Source organism: Monomorium pharaonis, chromosome 2 (genome assembly GCF_013373865.1).
Source record: "Monomorium pharaonis isolate MP-MQ-018 chromosome 2, ASM1337386v2, whole genome shotgun sequence".
Lineage (NCBI taxonomy): Eukaryota > Metazoa > Arthropoda > Insecta > Hymenoptera > Formicidae > Monomorium > Monomorium pharaonis.
The window spans coordinates 5,508,465-5,530,021 of NC_050468.1; the positions used below are offsets into that span (position 1 = coordinate 5,508,465).

General features: G+C 26.4%; 1 protein-coding gene and 1 long non-coding RNA gene across 2 annotated transcripts; one reads left to right on the plus strand and one right to left on the minus strand.

The window, feature by feature from the left end:
• Nucleotides 1-1,104: 1,104 nt before the first annotated feature.
• On the minus strand, nucleotides 1,105-20,106 carry LOC105832018 (solute carrier family 35 member C2). The gene is made up of 8 exons (XM_012672587.3): nucleotides 19,851-20,106; nucleotides 19,660-19,787; nucleotides 16,825-17,055; nucleotides 15,117-15,328; nucleotides 12,681-12,753; nucleotides 10,456-10,708; nucleotides 6,531-6,706; nucleotides 1,105-4,512 (listed from the first exon to the last, which is right to left on the minus strand). The coding sequence occupies exons 3-8, from the start codon at nucleotides 17,032-17,034 to the stop codon at nucleotides 4,165-4,167; spliced, it is 1,272 nt and encodes a 423-aa protein (XP_012528041.1). The 5' UTR covers nucleotides 17,035-17,055; nucleotides 19,660-19,787; nucleotides 19,851-20,106; the 3' UTR covers nucleotides 1,105-4,164.
• Nucleotides 6,918-10,120, plus strand: LOC114255486. The gene is made up of 2 exons (XR_003626739.2): nucleotides 6,918-8,253; nucleotides 9,514-10,120. It is a non-coding gene; the product is annotated as an uncharacterized LOC114255486 (long non-coding RNA).
• Nucleotides 20,107-21,557: the final 1,451 nt, after the last annotated feature.

Below are 21,557 nucleotides of genomic sequence, written 5' to 3' on the forward strand. Positions count from 1 at the left end.
GCATGAGTATGCGTAGCTGTCACATTTGCACGCTCCTTAGCTGTAGACGCATGCTCTGGCTGCATTCCGATATTACTGCCAGTACTGAAAATCTATAGTGTACGTAACGGAAACTATAGATTTTCAGTACTGGCAGTAATATCGGAGGTTTGGTTTTTATTCCTGCACTGCTGCACTGGTGCAATGAGATAAAATAAGACAAACATATTTTTTCTCATTCTAACTTGGCTGCGTTCCGATATTTACTGTTAGTACTGAAAATCAACAGTATATGTGACGTAAACTATAGATTTTCAGTATTGGCAGTGAATATCGGAACACAGCGCTTATTGCACTAGTGCAGCAGTGCAGAAATAAAAAACAAACCTCGGAACACAGCCTCTGCAGACACAAGTATGCAAAAAGTGCGCGAAATTCAAATGTGTATGTATTTAATGAGAATCTCGTGCATCTCGTTTTGTGTTGAAAGTCGCAAACATATGTGATGCAGAGAATGTTTCGCATGCGCGCGCGCGCATGCACACACACACACGCACGCACGGTGCAAGGGGGGGGGGCTTTGGCCCCTTCGCAACCACCTCGTCTAAGTCACTAACCCATGTACACTGTATTGAAAATTTGCAACACATATGAACTTTACTCACCAAGAATTAAAAAAATTTTTCAGATTGCTCTTTTAAAACACGAAATATTTACCAATGTGTATCTTTTTTATTAAAACACTTAAGGGGATGCTAAAGCTGTCCTGTTTTATCGATTATTTTGCTTATTTTCAACTCACTAATCTTTTAATTGTATTTTACAGAATTAAAAATCCTTTTCCACAATTAAAGTATAGACGGTAACATATATAACACGCACGTAAAAATTTTATATAAAAAACGAAAAAAAATTTTAATGTAATTTATAAATTAAAATTTTTCGTTTTTTATATAAAATTCTTACGTGCGTATTATGTTACCGTCTGTACTTTAATTGTGAAAAAAGATTTTTAATTTTGTAAATGCAATAAAAAGTTGGACATTGGAACAAATTGTACAATTTTGTTGGTAAAACAAACGACTTTAGGATCTTTTTAATATAGGTATTAAAAAAATTTTTTAATTTTATATTTTTAATTTATTTTATTATCAATGTATATTTTCATACGTAGCAAATAGATATATGGTATACTGTAATGTTTTTTGTTGATCACAAAATTTGCAAAACAAACTTTCAAAATTTGAAAATATTGCATTGGCTATATATTACATTGGCATACAATAAATGCTTTTTATTAAAAAAACAAAATCTTAGAAACGACAAATATTAGATCTTTGAATACATCAATAGTAAGTAATACAACAGTGTTTTTAGAACAGTATTTTTAGAACATGATTTTTTAAATAAATAAGTACTGAAGATATGAATAAAACACGTTAATTATGTGATATTTATCGATTTTTTTGACAATGTTGAAAATTACTTATCTAAAATAACTTTTTATGTCGAATCGTCATTAAATCGGTATTGAAAACATGAAAAAAAATTTTTTTAATCTTGAAAAAAGAATGCTAAAACTATTGTTATCAACAAATACTGTTTATATGTACACGACATCACAAATTATCTTACATTATCTAACATCAAAATAATCTTAAAATATTTGAAATTTCGATATTTAATAATCCAACAAAATCAATAAAATTTGACCGAATCAATTGTCAAATCGACGTTGACCAATTTTCACTGGGTAAAAACTGAAATTAATATTTGTTTTCCTACTCATTAACCTTTTCTTGTCAATCCTGTTAATGATAATAATTTATAAGTTATATGTAGCGACATTTTTATCAACAATATTGACACTCATAAAATCTATATAGTTTCACACTTTCATTTTTGTACTTCACATTTTTTAATAATATTTGTATCTTATTCTTAGATGACAATAATATATAGAAATAGTACATTTATACATAACATTTCACAGCAAATACATATTACATTACTACTAATTAAATCTTTCGTGATGTGTTGAATGTTGCAGAGAGAAAGAGAGAGAAGATGGGCGAGAGACATTATTTAAATATTTAGAAGAATCATAAAAGATTAAAACAGTCTATAGTCTACTTGACGCTACATTTGCTACAATTGCTTTGAAACATTTGATTAATTAATGACAACAAAGTATTTTATATTGATTAATCAATCAAAAACTGCTTCTATCTAAAAGAACGAGATTATTATCACCTTTTTAACGTAAAAGGTTGTTTAAATCTGTGGCATGTTATTTCTAGTTGTTAGCAAAATAGAAAAAAATATTTTTGAAATATTTTTCCTGGTTTCTCTGGTCACTTTTTAGAAAAATTTTGTGACTTAAAATAATTTAATAAAAATGCAAAAAATTTTGTATTAAACACTAACGGTACAAAACAAATAAAATAAAACTTAACTTTTATTATATTTTTAATACAAAGCATTTTTAACACAACTAATTTCAATATTGCATTATAAAAAAGAGCATTTATCTTTCTAGTTCTGCAATTTTTAAATTATGTCGAACACAATAATTTTGAATCACATGATTTTTAATTCCTTTATTACATTAAATTTCTTCTTTTTTTGGGCTTCCCTTCTTTTTTAATAATTTAAAATATTTCTATATAAGAATTTCACATTTTTCAATTATCAATTTCATTATATTTTTATAAATTTAAACTCTACAAAGAGACAATTAACCTTCCTACATTTTGTTCAATTTTGAATATAATAAGTATATCTTTTCCACTAATTCACAATAACAGAAAATGTGATAAAGTCCTGATTGTCCTGTCATAAACCATTTGTAATTTGGATTTGTATAATAGTAATTGATGCAATAGCTGATCGAATGACTTGATTTTTTACTTTAATGTGTATTTGGTCTTTGTTCTGCATTTAAATGTTTCAACGATTTGAAACAAAACTAAAACATCTTTCACAATAAATCGGTTCACGTTAAAAAATACACAATTGCAACGCTAAAGCAATATTTTTTGTAATTTCTGTAATATTTTACAATATTTTCTGTAATAGTATGTGTATGTTTTAAATTCTATTTTGCTGTAATTAGCAAATTGTCATTAATATATACATTATAAAATTTAAGATACTACATATAATAATTTTTCTTTTTAATTATATTAATGACTGTAAATCAAAGATGCAAAATTAAAAAATAAAATAATCTTAATCATTTCCTTATTTAATTTTAAAAATTCCATTTAACAATTTTTTAAAACGTCAAGTTCAAAGTTAATATTACAATCATTTAATCTTGTTTTAATAAATTTATTGATTCTTTGATTTTTCCCGATGTTCCTTAACTTTTTAAAATTTTTTCGAATTTTCACAGATTTTCCAGTTTTCTTTGATAATTAATAATCCATTTCTGTCATATGTGTCGTAACCAAATTACAAAATATTTTTTTATAAAACGCTTGATTATTTTATAAAATGTTAATAAGCAACATGTATATTTGTCAAATGCAACATAAGTTATGGCTAGTTCATTTTTTTTTTGTGGAAAATAGAAAATCCTCATAGACCTCGTTTCGCGTGGAAAGTCGAAAACCTACAGTGTGGAACAGATAAATGTGAGTGGGATGCAAAAGGAGAGGCTGTGTTCATTCCCTACATATTCGCATAAAAATTATAACATCGTATTTCTGTGCATTTAACAATGTAGAAACAAACAACGTGGACTTATCCTATTTGTTTGTTTTTATAGAATTTATAGAATTCGTTTTTGCACGTATTTGAGAAATTTGGCAAATCGCTTGTTAACATTTTATAAAATGATTAAAATTCTTAACCAGATTGTAAAATATATCATATTTAACCACAATTTGATAACAAAGCCGTACTTTATCAAACGCTTAAATGTTTTATAAAAAGACACGAATTTATAATCCGACTTATATTAGAGACATATTAATTTTATAAAACAAAAGTTTGTAATGTAAAATTCATGATATCGATAATTTCACTATTGACTGTACAATGGTTGTATATTGGCAGTAAAATTTACACTGGAAAAATATAAAATGCTATAAGCTATAAATGTATATCGTTTGGAATGTTCGCTTTAATAAAAAATAGTTTCCTATATTTGGGTTTATATAAAACTTTACTGTAGCTGTATCACTGTTCTCTGCGCTGCAAAATATCTGATAATATTTGGGTTGAGTTATCATCCTCCTTCAAATCGTCCTCGTCTGAACTAAAGTCGGCATTAAGAAGATTCATTAAAGATGTTGATTTTTCCGTTAATAACGGCATATTAGAATCAGTTCCCTCTTCATGTTTAGCACTGTTGCTCGTCATTTTCGATTGCAATTCCATATTGTCAACTACTTTCTTTCTGTTGAATAATACCTTTTGGACAACATGAAGTATTATACCACCAATACACATTAACAATCCTACAAAGTTAAGTCCAGTCATTTGGTCACCTTTTAATACAAATGCCAGCGCTAATGTACATATTTCCTGTAAAAAACCATACAATATAAAAAATGTAGAAATTAAAAAAATAGCTAAACAGAATGTGTATTAGTAATAATAAAGTTTTTTAAACATAATATAACAAAACTTGTAAAAATATATAATTATCTAATATTATATTATATTTTTTTTTATAATTAAAACGTTATCTACAAAAATTAACAAATCCACTTATTAAAAAATGTAGATTATGGCGCCAAATCATTTTCTATTAGTAATGCCACATAAATAATTTTGTTCGGCAAGGATTAAATAAGTTTTCAGTTTATACAGCGTTAAAATCATCAAGGCATCTTAAATGACTCATTCTTAATTTATATTACATTCAAATGTTATAGTAACAGTGATTAATCTACATATGTCGTTCAAATAAAAATTTACAATGTATGTATATTCATAATAAAAGAAAATTTGAAGGTATTTAAAAAAATTTTATTAAAAATTATTTCAGAATTTATAATTAACATAGATCAGATTAATATTATATCTGAGATATCACACGTCGGTGACCTCAACAGAAGGTTAATTATGTTAACCCCTTCAACAATATTGATGCCATATGGCACGGAAAATTATTGTACTTCTGTGGGTATTGACACGATATGGTTTACATCATTTTGTTTTCAATTGATAAGTCCAATTTTATAAAAATTGGTACTTACTTGCGAATGTTTTTAGGTCGCTAAATACGAAATTAAAATAAATTTAAAAATCTAATTAAAAAATGGCAGATTCAACACGATTGCCCCCAAAATTTAAAATCTGATCAATGCAACCTAGTATTTGAGTTTTGTGGATCAATAAATACAAAATTAAAATCGAAAATATCCAAATTAAAAATGTAGGACCTAATATGGCTGCCGAAAAAATCCAAATTTTCTGATTTATCTGATGCTTGAGGATTCCGTGGATCATTAAATATGAAACAAAATAGGTCGCTATCTCATTAAACGTAGATGTATACTGTATAATTGCATAGAACAATAAATCGTTTCTCAATACGACGAGAAACAAAAAAAAAAGATGGAAGGCCAATTAAAAACATTTTATAGAAATAGGAAGTGGATAGAGAAGGAAAAAACAATATAAGAAAGGAAAAGAAACTCGTGAAATTTGAAAAGGGTCCAAGGGCTCGAAAAAAAAAAGAAAGATAAATAAACTCAAATACAAAAGAAATAGAAAAGGAGAATTAAGAAACAAAATGAGCAAATTGAGAATGAGAAGATATGCTTTGAATAGTAACTCTGTACCATTTTGTTTATTAAGATCATTTTTTGTTTAATAATAAGAATCTCCGAAATGAGTATCTTATAATTTGACTCGTTATTTAATATCTTAACAATGTTTCAATACAGTTATGGCTTGTAATTATATGATCAAAACATATTTTTACATTTTTTACATTTGTCATATCTAATCAAATCTACTTATAAAAAAATGAATTAAATCAAATCCACTGTGATTCAATTCGATTCGATTCGATTCAAAATTCGATTCGATTCAAATTCGAATCACACCTATAAAATTTTGAAAATTTGATTAGAAATTCGTAATCTTCGTTCTTTGAAAAACTGAACAATTTTCATAATCAAATTATAAGTGTTTCACTCGTTATTGAAAACTAACAAATGCGTTTAAATGGATCAAAGACAAACAAAATTAAAAGATGTTATATCATAAATTTTAATATTTATTATATTTAATTTAATAATAATACTAAGCATTATTTTTTACTAGATGCAATATTAAATTAATGTAGTAAATATTATTAAATTATTAGATTAAATATAGTAAATAATAATATCTTTTAATTTCGCACATCTTTGACTTATTTGAATATATTTATTTTAATAATATTTATAAAATAAAATGACGATTAATTCTATGACATCTATAAATGTCATTTATATAATCAAGGAAATTAATAGAGATAGAACATAAATGTGACATGTATGTTGCAATATAAAAAACATACAATAAAAAATTGATTAATGTCATTTTACCTTAAATACTCCCGAGATTGATAATGTCAGACTAGAGGTATAAGTAACAACTAAGAATTCCATCACTTCCATACTAAATGCTAAAATGGCACCTGCTATTACAGCACTTGTAGTTAATAAAACGCTACCGATATTGCCCCAATCGGTAATTCTAATATTGTCGTATATTCTACTACCTAAAATATAATACATAATTATTATTAGTTAAATATTGGAAACTATAATAAGATATGCAATCAAGATGTTTACTCAAATTTTGTAAAAAAATTTCCTAGAAATTTTCAAGTTTTTCAAGATTTTTATTTAAAAAAATTCTCAGTCTTTTTCACATAATATAAGAACTACAATAAAATTTTGACAATAATTTCATGGTTAATATATAGAATATTCCTAATTTTTTAAATTTTTAATCGTACAATTTTTTTAATTTAAAATTTAATATATTATTTAAAACAACACATTAAGTTTTATGGGAATAAGTATCATAATTTAATTGCAAATAAACTAAAAATTTTTGAAAATCACATTCATAGAAAAGAACGCAGAGAAGCGTTAAAAAATATTTTATTTAAATAAAATTTTATATTATTTTGGTGTAAAAGTATACAATGTTCATTAATCCTAGAACACACATTGGGTCCCCAGAGCGATTTCCTCTCCTTCCATAGTGCCGCCCGAAATCCCGGACTGGGGAAGAGAGGAAATGTTTGTTAGTTATGACATAACTGTTATGCTATAACCTTGAATGGTTGCCGGCGTCAGTCATCCTTCAGCAACGAAAATAAACAAATATAAACTTTTGCTTGAAGTCTCAGTGACCCCAAAGCGTGATAACGCTACTTTTTTTAACAAATTAAAAGTATACAACTTTGCAGTTAAATAGATTATTTTGTAAGTATTATCATTATTGTTGAGAATTATAAAATTTTATGTATTATTATAATATATAGAGGAGAAGGTGGTAATATGGCCAGTGCGGATAATATGGTTAGCCATATTATCTCCGTTATTAGCTGATAAATTCTAATAATTAATTATGATATCATTTGTTTAGTAGTCTACTGTTATATAATGATGCTAATATGACAAAACACAACAGTCAACATTTGTTATAAAACATTTTTACTTTTAAGAATTTCGAACATTTTTTAAGGTACATTTTAACATTTAATTACACATACTTCTTCATTCTTTTTAATCTTAACTAATTATCACCCAATTGTATGTACACTTGAGTACTTTCTTATTACTTAACTCTTTATTCGGCTATATATTTCGAATTATACAAAGTTAAACGATGATATAGAATGTTGTCAATGTAGCCATCTAAGTGTGCTAGTAAGATTTCTTCGAGTTAACGTTCTCAAAGGCTGTTAATTTAATAATGTTAATTAAGACTGTTTAAAAGCTGTAAATTTAAGAGTGTTAATTTTTTAAAATCCTTTAAATGAATAAGGTTTTTTAGATTTAAAATTATTTTTATTTAACTTCCATTAAATGTGAGTAAAAATCACTGTTTTGATATAACAACTTATTTTATATAAATATACAGGATGTCCAAAAACATGTAGGTCAACGCTCGTAAAAAGATAAGGGCTCAGCCAAGAGAGCTCAGTATCGGAGCTTCTAGGCCTGATGATGCAAACTGCAACGTTTGCGAAACGTTGGCGCAACGCTATACCAGAACGCATACATCCGGAAGCCCTTTCTATTGGAAGCAAAGGTAAAAGGGATTGAGATGAACACAAAAGTCCAATATTGTCTTGGGTTAGGTCCACCATTAACGTATGAAATCTGCAAATAATCTAATTAATTTCTAGAGACATCCTGTATGTTTCTAACAAAATACTGTAACCTTTTTAAACAAAACCAATTTTTTTACAATTATTTTTGTAGTGGCCATATTACCCTCCCTATTTCTCTTCGACTCATTATGCAGTATCGTTACATTTTTATAAATAATATATAACATAATAAATATTTTATAACTTTGAATTGAAAATCTAATCAGCAACACTTTGATGAATATAATCGTAAAATTTCATCTCAAAACATTGATTATTAACAAAGTTATTAAATAAAATATAAATGGGTGGCCATATTACCACCTTCTCCTCTGTGTGTGTGTGTGTGTGTGTGTGTGTGTGTGTGTTTGTGTGTGTGTGTGTGTTCGAAGAACTCTTATAATAACAGTTCGACCGAGGTTTATACATAGTGCAAAAAGTACATCGCTTTCGTTTTGGTAAAGTATTATTGCGATTAATATAATCCGGGTATTGTACGTAACTGTTTATATCGTCTTCACTGATTAAATTTTTAATTGTTAGGTAATTAAAAATTTAATCAGTGAAGACGATATAAACAGTTACATACAACACTTGGATTATGTTAATCACAATAATACTTTATCAAAACGAAAGCGATGTACTTTTTGCACAAAAGAAGACGACCATAAAACAATGATTTATTGCTTAAAATGTCTACGTGTTATGTGTACCAATCATGTTGCAAAAGTCTGTTTACAATGTTCCACTAATTTACCTTAATATTTTCTTAAATTTTGATTAATTAATAAATTTATTTTTTATATATTTATGTGTATATAGTCTTATTTTGTCTTCAATTTAATATTTTCGAAAAACTGTGCGTAGCGAAGAAAACCTCTTTTGAAAATCGGTAATTTTCAATATGCAAAATAATTATATTTTTTGAAAGAACGCGTCATGACGTATTTTTTTCTTAAAATTTGAATTTTTTCCTTCAAGAAATTGTACTTTAAAGTTGTTCAAAAGTCATATTTTCATTTTTTTAAATCATGAAAAAAAGCAAATTTTCTCCAATTTTGTCACAAACTCTTCCTCATATTTTTGTTTATAATTTTTTTTCAATTCTTAATAACGCTTTTTCATGTAGATATTCTAAAACTAGACAATTCTGACGAACAAAACTAGACCACGAACGTTTAAATCTATTTAATTTTCAGAAAATCGCACCTGTTTGAGTGTTCATGAAGTCACGAGGACCCCCCAGAGCGGGTTTATGAAAGTTTTTTTACGTGCGTGTTCTAGGGTTAACTATACAATTTTCTTTATAGATAATATTCTCTTAAATATAATAATATATTAGTAAAAATGTAACAACGACGTTTATTACTACATTTAAATCATTATAAACAATATTTTCCAATATTTATGCGAGTGCGGTGAATCTCATGCAAGTGGACACACTCGCCTTCGGTTCCATATCTCGCACTTACAAGCAATGTCGCATACAATATTTTTTACTACCTGTGAAAAGGACCATTTTCGGTGACTGATAGCAAAAAAAAAAATTTTTAATTGTTTTTTTGCTTAAATTTTGTTCGTTATTTATTTAAAAAATGTCAATATCAAAATTTTCTTTGTTAATATATATATATATATAAAGAAAAGTCACGTGGCATTTTTGAAAATTAATCATAAAAAAACCACTTAAGTTTTAAATTTAATGCTAAATGAAATAATATGAATTACCTACAATTATTTACCCACAATGTAGATTTAACTTACTGGAAAAATAGAATTCGAAAAGTAATAAAACACTGTTATTTATGTATATGCACAGTAGTTTAAATAAAATTCATGCGTAAATTAAATGATGTATAAAGGGACTATGCACTAAGGAGTTAATATCAAGTAGATAGAATTTAAAATTTCAAAAAATTCTTTGAGTAAATCCTATAAAATTTCATGATTTTCAAGAGTATAAAAGAAATCCTTAAAAATTCCAGGTTTTTCTGGGTTTTCCAATAAATATTAGTAATGTTATTAAACAATAAAATGTTTAAGAAAACTGGATTTTTATCCAATTTATAAGATCTAATTATATGTATAATTATATAATTATAAAATTCAATTAAAATTCTGTTGTAAAAATACGGAATTACCTTCAAACCACAAAGTTACTGATATTGCAGGTAGCAACATCCAAGGTTGCATATAATACATCATATCTATCGGATCATGAAGGCCTAGTTTGGATTTTTGCATAATGAGTTGTGTCATCGTCCATCTAATACCACTCGCAAATGATGCTAGGAGGCACAATATAAATCCAAGAACAACAAATTGAGTAGATTTATAAGTAAACATTGCTAATCCTCCTGCTATCATCACTACTATCCCTACTAGGGACCATGACTAGAATAAATAATTATTATTATTTACTTTATTATTATTTATTGATAAAAAAAAGATGCTTAGGGGATGCTAAAGCTGTCCTGTTTTACTGATTATTTTGATTATTTTCAATTCGCTAATTGAAAATTCGCTCTTTTAATTGTATTCACAAAATTAAAAATCCCTTTCCACAATTAAAGTACAGACGGTAACATAATGCGGACATAAGAATTTTATACAAAAAACGAAAAAAATTTTAATTTAATTTACAAATTTTAAGTTAATTTACAAATTAAAATTTTTTTTTCGTTTTTTGTATAAAATTCTTACGTGCGCATTGTTACCATCTATACTTTAATTGTGGAAAAAGAAGTTTAATTAGAAGATTAGCGAATTGAAAATCATCAAAATAATCGGAACAGAAAGACAGTAATTTTTATATCGTAACATTTCTTTCTTTTACAAATTTGGAAATTCTTCTCCATAATAAAAGTATACGCGTTACTATCAGTCTATGAGATGGAGTTTATATAAAAAACAGAAAAAAAATTTTAATTCGCGGTCGAATATCTGGAGTTGTCTTTGCTTAATATAAAAAACAGTTTATGTTCATGAAATTTATATCCATAAACTGGTAAACGACAGAAACAGTGTCGAGTTTCGAAAATTAGATTTTGATATCTAATTGAAACGACATTGCGCTATAAAAATTTAGGTTACATATGCGTAAAAAGTCGATAAGTAGAACAATATAAAAACAATTTTTTTCATTCTCAATATAATTCGATAAAGTTCAATTCATAGACTGATAATATGTATACTTATTCTTTTTAATTCTGGAAAAGAATTTTCATATCTATAAAAGAATACATACAATATCTTATTAATGGTGTGCACAAATGACTATACATTATCGATTCCGATCAAATTTGAGGGGCACTCCAGCATCCCCATAAAGGTCCGGCAAAAGTAACAGGCCCAAGTCATCTACATCTTATTCATGATGCATACATTTATATTCTATCATATTTTATCTTGTAGAAAAAACATTTTGCCCTTGCAGATTTTTAAAAAATTAATTTTCTACAAGACTACAAAGGTTTTTAAGAAATCAGATTTTACTATTTTGTTTTTAAAAATATATATATTGTAATAAATAATATTATTTACTCCTTACTTGCGCGGTGCAAATCGTATTCAAACAGTTCAAACATTATGTTGCGTAAAAGCAACATTTTACCACGAGCCTATTTTGCTTATGTTTTACGAAATTGCGAAATTTTCTAAAAAATTGGATTTTATAATTTAGTCCTTAAAACATTATAATAAATAAGATTATTTGCATCTCAGCTATACTACTGTGCAGATCGTGCGAGACGTCAAAACAAATTTTTATTTTTATTTTTATCTTTTTTCCAAAAATTGTTCTTCAGAAATATAAAAAAATTCTGATTACAAATATCGCAATGTTGTATGCAGTATTGTGATTTTTGCAGTATTTAAACCGTATTCTATTAGAATAGAAATTTGTCTCCGACAGATGTTTACATAGTCTCTTCTAGTCCAGATAGCCAAACTTACCAAAGCAAATAATATTTAAATCCTTGTTAGAAAGTTTGTAAGCAAATTGACACTAAATTTGACACAAATTCTGTTATACAAAATCTTGTCGACAAATCGTCGGCAGAAATATAACAAAATGTGCTTTACAAACCACGTCAGCAACTAGTTGCTAAATATTAAGACTTGATAATATACTAGCTGCCAAATTGTCATAAAAAAGCGAATAACGTCTGCATAAATCAGTTTGACGTCAAATTGCTATCAAAATAAACTGATTGCGGACACAGGTGCTAAAGTATTTGATACGAAGTTTTGAGCTAATTTGTTGCCAATTTGACAACAAATTGTTTTTTGAGATGCACTGAGCCTGTCAATCCTTAAAAAATATTTAATAAATATCTTGGTTCTTTACTAAAAATCACAATCTTACCTTTCTCTCTAATTTAAATAGAAGAGAAAATCCAAGAATAAATATAATAGTAGTTGATTTAGTCATAGTGACTCTAGAAAGAAATGCCATATATAACTTCGTAATAATTTTTTTACATTTTAATTAGAGATGAAAATGACCGAAAAAAGTAGCGATTTTGAGTAAAATATTCAGTAAATTTTTTTATCCAAATATATATTTCTCTTTTTCGATATTTAACGCCATATTATTGTTCTAGAATTTTAGTTTTAGTAATCATCCAAAAGATTCTATATAAAGATAACAGTAAACAATCAAAATGTAATATAATGTCTAAGTGGCGGTAGCCATGGATATATTTATAAAGAGATTCTCCAAGTAAAAAACAAGAATCGTAACCCAAAGATAATGAATAAAATAATCCAATTTTGATCCTTGGCAAGTAAAAATAGTACATTTTTTAAAGGTATTAAGTCTAATTCGAATCTTGAAAAAACAATTTGTCAAAAAATTATTAAATTTAGCATATTAAGTTATTAATTTTCCGATAAGTCTGAGACGTCCAAGTTTAAATAATATTTGCTCGTAACTTAAAACGGTAAGCCTGCATGTGTGTTTCCTATCTCAAAAAAGTATGTGATAAAGAGACTTTGTCGTCGCAAAGTCGTTATAAAAATCAGATCAGACTATCACTGAATAAACAAAATCTTAAATGGACACATAAAATAATTATTGGTTCGATAAGTGTCATTATGCATTTATTTTGATATAGGTATAAAAAAATATGCGTAACAACTTATCAAACTAACAACTATCAGTAATCGCATACAAATAGCATATGTAAGTTTTCTCCTGTACGTAACAATGTTGCTAATTATTTATAATAAATGTTATTTGTAATTAAAATAAAGTCTCTTTAAAAAATTTGACAAACATTTTCGCTTTTTTTCTTTAGTTAATATTAAAATTTCATAGAAAGGAATTAAAATATATAATAAACAAACTTTATCAATTTTTTCATTTATATATATTATATATTATATTTATATATATTATATGTGTTTTATACATATACGTGTAATAAAATTTTGTAAAATATTAAATATATTCAAATTTATATATTATTTTATATTTAAATTCTGAATTATTAATCCTTTTTCTTCTACTTACAAATTGTAAGTTTACTGAATGATTGAATTTTATTGCAAATATCGATTAACATAATTTTTTTCTTAAACATTAAACTTATACAGAAAAAATCTTAAGATGATTTCTCTGTATAAAAAAAAAATTATATATTTAACTCTTTCTTTACTTACATTCAAAATTAAAAATAAAATATTCAATAAACAATTTTGTACGAAATGATTATGACATTATCAATTAATGTTGACAGATATTTTATAAATTTATTCAGATTTTTCTTTACTTTAAAATACAGTAACCAGAGTCTGGCGCGACAGATCCATATTTCGACGGTAGTAAAAACAATGACACAATTGTAGGATTAAAAATCTAGTACTGTAAATTATTATTGAATTATTAGTATTAGTATTGAAATTTACGACATATTAAATCGCATTTTTCTGTTAGTTAAACATAATAATTCTCTTATTTTTAATAATACATATTCTAATTAATAAAAAATAAAATTATTAATATCTAAAACCAAACATATTATCGATGGAAACTATTTAAATCTTGACCAGCACACTTGAAAACATTGTTCATTACACCTTTCAAAGATTTTTTTCCTAGGTATTTTATATTTTATTATGGTATTTTACTACTGGAAGTTGTATAAGATTCATGCACAAAAAAATATTTTTAAACGTCAAGATCCGTTTTATAATATCTTATAATAAGATTTTTTTATTTATTATTAATTTGTATTGTTGTCATATCAGTCATCTTTTTACTTGATATAATTCTTTATTTTATTATAACTTTACACTTTCGTTAATATAATAGGTTTTCCGATATAATACATTCCCGACAAATTAAAATTTTTTGAAGATTATAAAATTGAGCAACTCAAAAATTACAAAAAAGAAAAATATATTGATTTTTACTTTTTTACTTATGATTAATGTTTTATGATTTTTACTTGCCAAAAAGCCAAAATAGATCATTTTATCTATTATCCATTAATAGTTTGTGAAAAACCTCCCCAATACTCATCAAATATTGAATATAGATTCAATTCCATAGATTTAATAATTATTTAAACAAACATTATACATCTTTATTCATTAATTACTAAAAATTCATAAATTAACATACAAAATACAAGAAAAATATATAAAAATAAGATAAAGATATATAAAAATTTTTTCATTTATTTTTATCTTTAAAAAATTTCATGGAAAATTTTGGTTTCTTTGTACGCTTTTACACACCAAAGCAAAAAATGTGTTTTTTCATCTCTAATTTTAATTGTTCTACGATTATACTTACAAAGATATAGAGATCAATGAAAGTGCCCAATTCGATAAACCAATATCGACACCACTGGCTATGCCAGGTACTATTATTGAATAAATAATATTTCGCCATGGAAGATTTATCCATTTACCATTGTAACACTTTCTAATGCATCTTATTAACGCAGATAATGCAAACTTTATAATTAAGTGGCAAACCACCACTCCAAGTGGAAAATTAAATCCCTAAAAATATTGTAAAAATTAAGTTAATAAATTTATATACAATTAAAACTTATATATAAGGTGACAAAATAGTTAAATCAATTTTTTATCCTATATGTAAGACAAATTGTCTTACAATTCACAACTGTAACCGGAATTGGTTCGATTCTCCTTAAAATGTTAAATACAAGTCTAAGAGATAATTATTTTATTTGTAGTTAATTTGAGATTTAAATAGTAATAACTCTTCAAAAGGTAATGGTTATATGTAATGTCAAAATTGTAATAATTTTCAACAAAATAGTAATCCTTATAATTTATATAAAATTAAAAATTTTGAGAATAATAATTAAAGAAATTTTGTACAATAATGTAATAATATTACTTTACAAAATCTTTAAAAAATTGAAGATATTACTGCGTGTGAAAGGGGGATGGGATAAAATTGTTTATAGCGAGTGCCTCTTTGAAGAATAGGATAATACACATGTTATCCCTTTTTAAATTAAAAAAATGTGTTCTTTTACTTCGATTTGTTTTAAATTCTCTGCCTAAATACGTGAACTATGGTGTTGGACATAAAATAACTTTAAACTTTAAAACAACTTTAAAATCTACTTGACTTTTTCTTAAAAAGGCAGATTGGGCCACACAATTTTAAATTTATTGAATTATGAAAAACAAATAGCATTGAGAATACCAAATAAATAAAACATGTGTAAAACCCTCACGTGATTTTTTTCTGTAAGAAACAATTTTATTAATTAATAGAAATTGTTTTCAAACAAAACAACTCTTCTTTTTAAAATTTTTGACAAAATTATCACTTTTTAATTTAGTTATTGTCAAAATTAGAATACCGGACGACGGACAAAGTTCGTTACTTGTTTCGAAGTTTATTAAAAATAAAATATTCAATAAAATATTCAATAAACAATGTTTATCAATGTTAAACAAATAACTGTTAGCAGATGATTCATAATTTAGATTTAAAAAAATTATTTTAAGATAAAGAAAATAGTGGAGAAAATATGAGATGTGACAGATTCATATATTCAGATATCGAAAAAAATATTCAGGATTCAAGAGTAAGAATATGTAAAAAATATTTAACAGATTTATATAAAAATCATTTAAAAAAGTGTAGGTATAGATATTTTTAAAAAGTTGATTTTGGTAGAATCTTTTAAAATCAAATAGGTTACACTTATCTTACTTCTCCACAAAATCAAATAACTTTTATTTGAAATATCTTTGTAAAAAGTTTATTTTTTATTTCTTTGTGATTCTTATATTACGTGAATTACCTGTAAATTATATATATATATATATATATATATACACAAATGTTTATATATATATATATATGTAAACATTTGTATATCTAAAAGGTATGTTTATTTTATTCCAATAAAATGCAGCCTGTATTCGCAAGATTTTATTAAAGTTTTTTTATATAAGTAAAATAATATAAAATAAGAGTTATTATTTTGTGGATTATCAACATAATTACTCACATATGTATTATAAAGCCATGGATTATAAAATGTAAGGCCTATTGACAAAATAAAGTAAGTGGAGATCAATAAAAACACGTGGAATGCTTTTCTCCAAAATGTGGATTCTGGTTTCGTCACATTTTGAAAATCTGGAACATTTTGTGGCAAGTATTCGGATGTATCGACATCGTCTCTAGCAATTTGATATTTTACATGTGAGCGTGTCATATTCCCAAAGTAAAAGAATTTCTGAAAAATTAAAATATATAATTGATGATATAAAATTTTCGATGAAAAAAAAGAATAACGCGAGCAAATAAGACAAAATATTTATGCTTTGTCTCACTTTATTTTATACTATTATCAATATAACAAAAAAGAACAGTCAAGAAAATAACAACAACAAAACGTTCTATATTTTTTTATGTATATTTCAATAAAAAGTAGAAAACCATACAACATACAAATGTCAAATCAACATTTTAAAAACATTAAATTAGAACATTACAAATATTAAATCAATGTTTAAAGTTTCAAAAAGTATGAAAAAAGCGTTCTAGAATTGTCTAATGTTCATTCAGTTAACATCCAGTGAATGTCCTATAAACATTAATCAAAATTATTTTTTTAGTATTAATTCAATATTTATACAATGTATATTTCATATACATTATACTGCTAAAAAAATAAAAATTAAAAAGTTAAAAGTGTATAAAATAAATTTGTAAAATTAGTTAATTTTGTAGTAAAAATTAATTATGTAGTAAAAATGTGTGTGTGTGTTGTATATATACTACATAGGCTGTGTTCTAATATTCACTGCCAGTACTGAAATTCTACAATGTATGTGACGTAAATTATAGATTTTCAGTACTGGCAGTGAATATCGGAACGCAGCCATAATTACTTTCCTAATTTATTTAAAAATTTATTAGTCTTATAGAATTATATACTCCATCTAATAATGGCTCCATTCGGTACATGTACCAAACGATCGCCAAAAATCGCTACAGTAGGTTATATCTTTCTTGCTGATTGACAATAAAAAGTCTAGTTACATAGCTATATTTAGTTAGAAAAACTGAAATTACTAGACTTTACTAAATTTTCGCCTTTTTGCCGACAAATCTCATGGCTAAAACATTCACGTGAAAAATTTCACATTTTAGCAATTCGAAAAGTTACATAATCGCTGAAATCATTAAAGTTCAAGTGAAATTTTTCATTTTTCACATTCCATCCTAGAGGAAAAGTTACATGATCGATACCCAGAAGCGTTGCAGTGTAAAATGAAAACTACCAATCAGATTGCTTAGTTAGGTAGTGTAAATTAATAGGGTTTAGAACAAATTTGTATAATGGAATTAGTGATTTGTTCTATATTGCATTCATTTGGAATTTACACAATTTTTCTTTATTGATTGTTGCTGCAATCATAAACTATAAATATATAATATGTATTATTAATGTAAATTCAAAAAAAATCTTTACAATGCTTTATCTCAACAATTTTGTTAAAAATGTTTGGGCAATATAGATACTTTTTCCCTATTAAAAATTAGATTACTTGCATATAGTCTTTAGTAACACACAGTAACTGTCTCAAGTCTAAAGCTAAAAAGCAAATGTTTGTTATTTAAGAGAACACAAGACTCAAAACACAAGACAGTTATTGTGTGTTACTAAAATGAAAAATTAAAGTATAAAACATTGTCTTGAAATTATAAATCAGTCATTCTATTAAGACTCTATGTTTGTGATTTAAGATTTGAAACACAAAACAATTATTACTAAAGATAAAAATTTAAAGCATAAAACATTGTCTAACTAAATGGTAAATCAGTTATTCTGCTAAGATCCTAACCAATTATAAAACCATATTATTATTACCTTAAAGTTTAAGATTTAAAAAAGCTTAGTCTTAAGAAAAAATATTGGCTTCTAAATAATTTCGATAATAAATAAATATATCTATTAAATCTTTGTCTTGCTAAATAAATGAGTTTATAATATAATAAAAATAATAAACATTAAAAAAATTAACAAGATCCCAGTGTAAGTATATCATAAATCACAAATAAAAACAACCATATACATCTATACATCTAAGGATTTACAATAAGTATAATAGTTGAATCTTATTTCAAAATCATCTTAAGTAATATCTCAAAATTCCAATACTCTATAATTAATTAATGACGTCTTAAAACAATACTTAAAATAGTCTCAAATCATTCTCAAATTTAAGATTTGACTATGAGTATTGACCGGAGCCTAAATGATACATTGTAAGTACACATGTTTCAAATTTGCACATTTTTCGTATGTGCATATGGCCATGAGACATATTGATGTTTCTACATTTCATTATGACAGGTTTTCTAACCTAAATAATTGTCAGTGTTAACACTTAATATTTTACTTTGCAGGGCAGAGCCTTTCTTTGCCAGATTCTTTCGTTTTATTCATAAATGTATCGAATAAACATAATTTTATTTTGATATTTGTACTGGTGTAGCTAAATTGAATAATTACTAAAAATATTTTTTTAAAATACACACATACACACATTTTATATATATAGCAAATAAAAATATATCAATTTAGGAAATAAATAGAATAACTAGGAAATAAAAATATATCATAAATTTAACACAAATCTCAAAATAATAGCTCTTGTGCATGTACTAATATCTTCAAGAATTTTTGTTAGATATTTTTAGATGTTGATTAAATGTCGATTCTTTTTGTTTTTGTTCTTGTATTTTCTTAAAACATTATCAATTTTTGTAAAATATAAAATTTATAAAAAAAATTTATAATATAAAATTCAGAATAATTTGAGAAACATACCGCCCTATTAGTTTCCTAGAGGGTAGAAAGATTATTAACGAACCATCACGTTCTTAATATTTATGCTTTCGTTCAGTAACGAAAAGCATCCATATGCCACTCATAACATTCATGTCATTTTTACTTTCCTAAAAAGAGATTAAAGGATTAAAAGGATCATTGATAATCATTAAAGTTATTCGATTGCTTACCTTGATTTCAACATAAGATAATGTAAAATGTCGTGGACGAACATAACCTACAATTACAGTGTAAACACGATTACATACTATCACTAAAACGTTCAAATCAATCTAAATCTTTGGCTTTTGTTAGCTTTTTTTCGTTGTAATGCCTACGTGGATAAAGAGTTTGTCTTGTCTATCAAGTTAACGATAAAGAAAGTAATATATATGGTAGGAGAATATTGGTTTGTTCTTTTTTGCTGCATTGCTGTAGTAAGTTAGAATGAGAAAAATATATTTAAGGGCCATCTACAATGGAGTGTTTTAGCCGTAACAGCACTAAAACTACGGCAATGCTGCCTAGAATAAAAACGACGTAGCAATAACATACAAGCCGGCCATCAAAGAAAGGCGACCAAAAACTAATCCCGAATGGCCCAACGCTCATCGTAAGCACGCAATGAATTGGCTCAATGTCTGCTGTAGGCTGTAAACAGTAAAGCAATACGAAATGGAGACATTTTCTACGACTACTGCTACGGCCTACGACTCTCCATTGTAGATGGCCCTTTAGGCCTGGGGCTTGATTCTTGAATTCATTCGCAAGAAAACGTATGCGCAAATACCCGCTCTAACAGAAAAGTTGCAAGTTTATTGGTTAAAAGCCATACGATAGTCAATAAATTTTCAACTTTTCTGTAAGAACAGAATTTGCGAATACGTTTCTCTTGCAAATGAATTCAAGAATCGAGCCTCTGTTCTTTTAGGTCCGGTTCCACAACTCACGGTTAAATTAACTGGCCAATTATTCCATTGGAATTGACCAATCGTATTTGTCGTTAAGCAAAATTAACAAATACGATTGGTCAATTTCAATGGAATAATCGCCCAGTTAATTTAATCGTGAGTTGTGGAACCGGGCCTTAAGTCCGTATCAGACTAACGATTGAGATTGAGATTGGAACGAAATCTAACCAATCAAAGCAAGTAAATTAAGTAAAAGTTTTAAAAACTTTGTTCTGATTCGTCAAATTTCAATCCAATCTCAATCCCAATCATTAGTCTGATACGGGCTTTAGCGTTTTCGATTTGTTGACTCGACCCTTTGAGTATATTGTAACGTCCCAGCGTCCGGAAAATTTTGTCCAAGTTTTCTCGCAAAACTTGTCCGGATGCACGCGCGCTGAGTTACCTTACTCAGTAATGCGCTTCTATGGCTCATTCTTACTTTCGTTTAAGTCGTCATTATATAATAATAATTCAAATATTAAGCACTTAATCGTACTTTAAAATTACGTACATATATATATCAAAACCATATATTACATATACATATACTTTAAGTTATATCTAACATTATTTTAACTCTCTTATCGGTACGAACGCATAGGCAATCGGATCGTTTAAACTTCTAAATTCTTACTCTCGTATTGCTTATGGGTTCGTCGAGGATTAATTAACTGTAAGATAAATAAAAACCGGATACTTGTAAAGGCCCATGCACGTGCACTGTCGGATGATTAAAGAAATGATATCTCGTCAACTAAATCCTCAAAGATTCAAACCGAACGGTTCTAAAACAAAATCTGCTATTATCAACACGACCGCGACAGGATGTCGCGCTTAAAGAAATACAATACGAAATTAATCCGCGTAATATCCGGACTGCGTGTCGGAAGATCAGGTGAACCATAGCTAGGCATTTAACATAAACAGTCCGTAAGATATCCATTT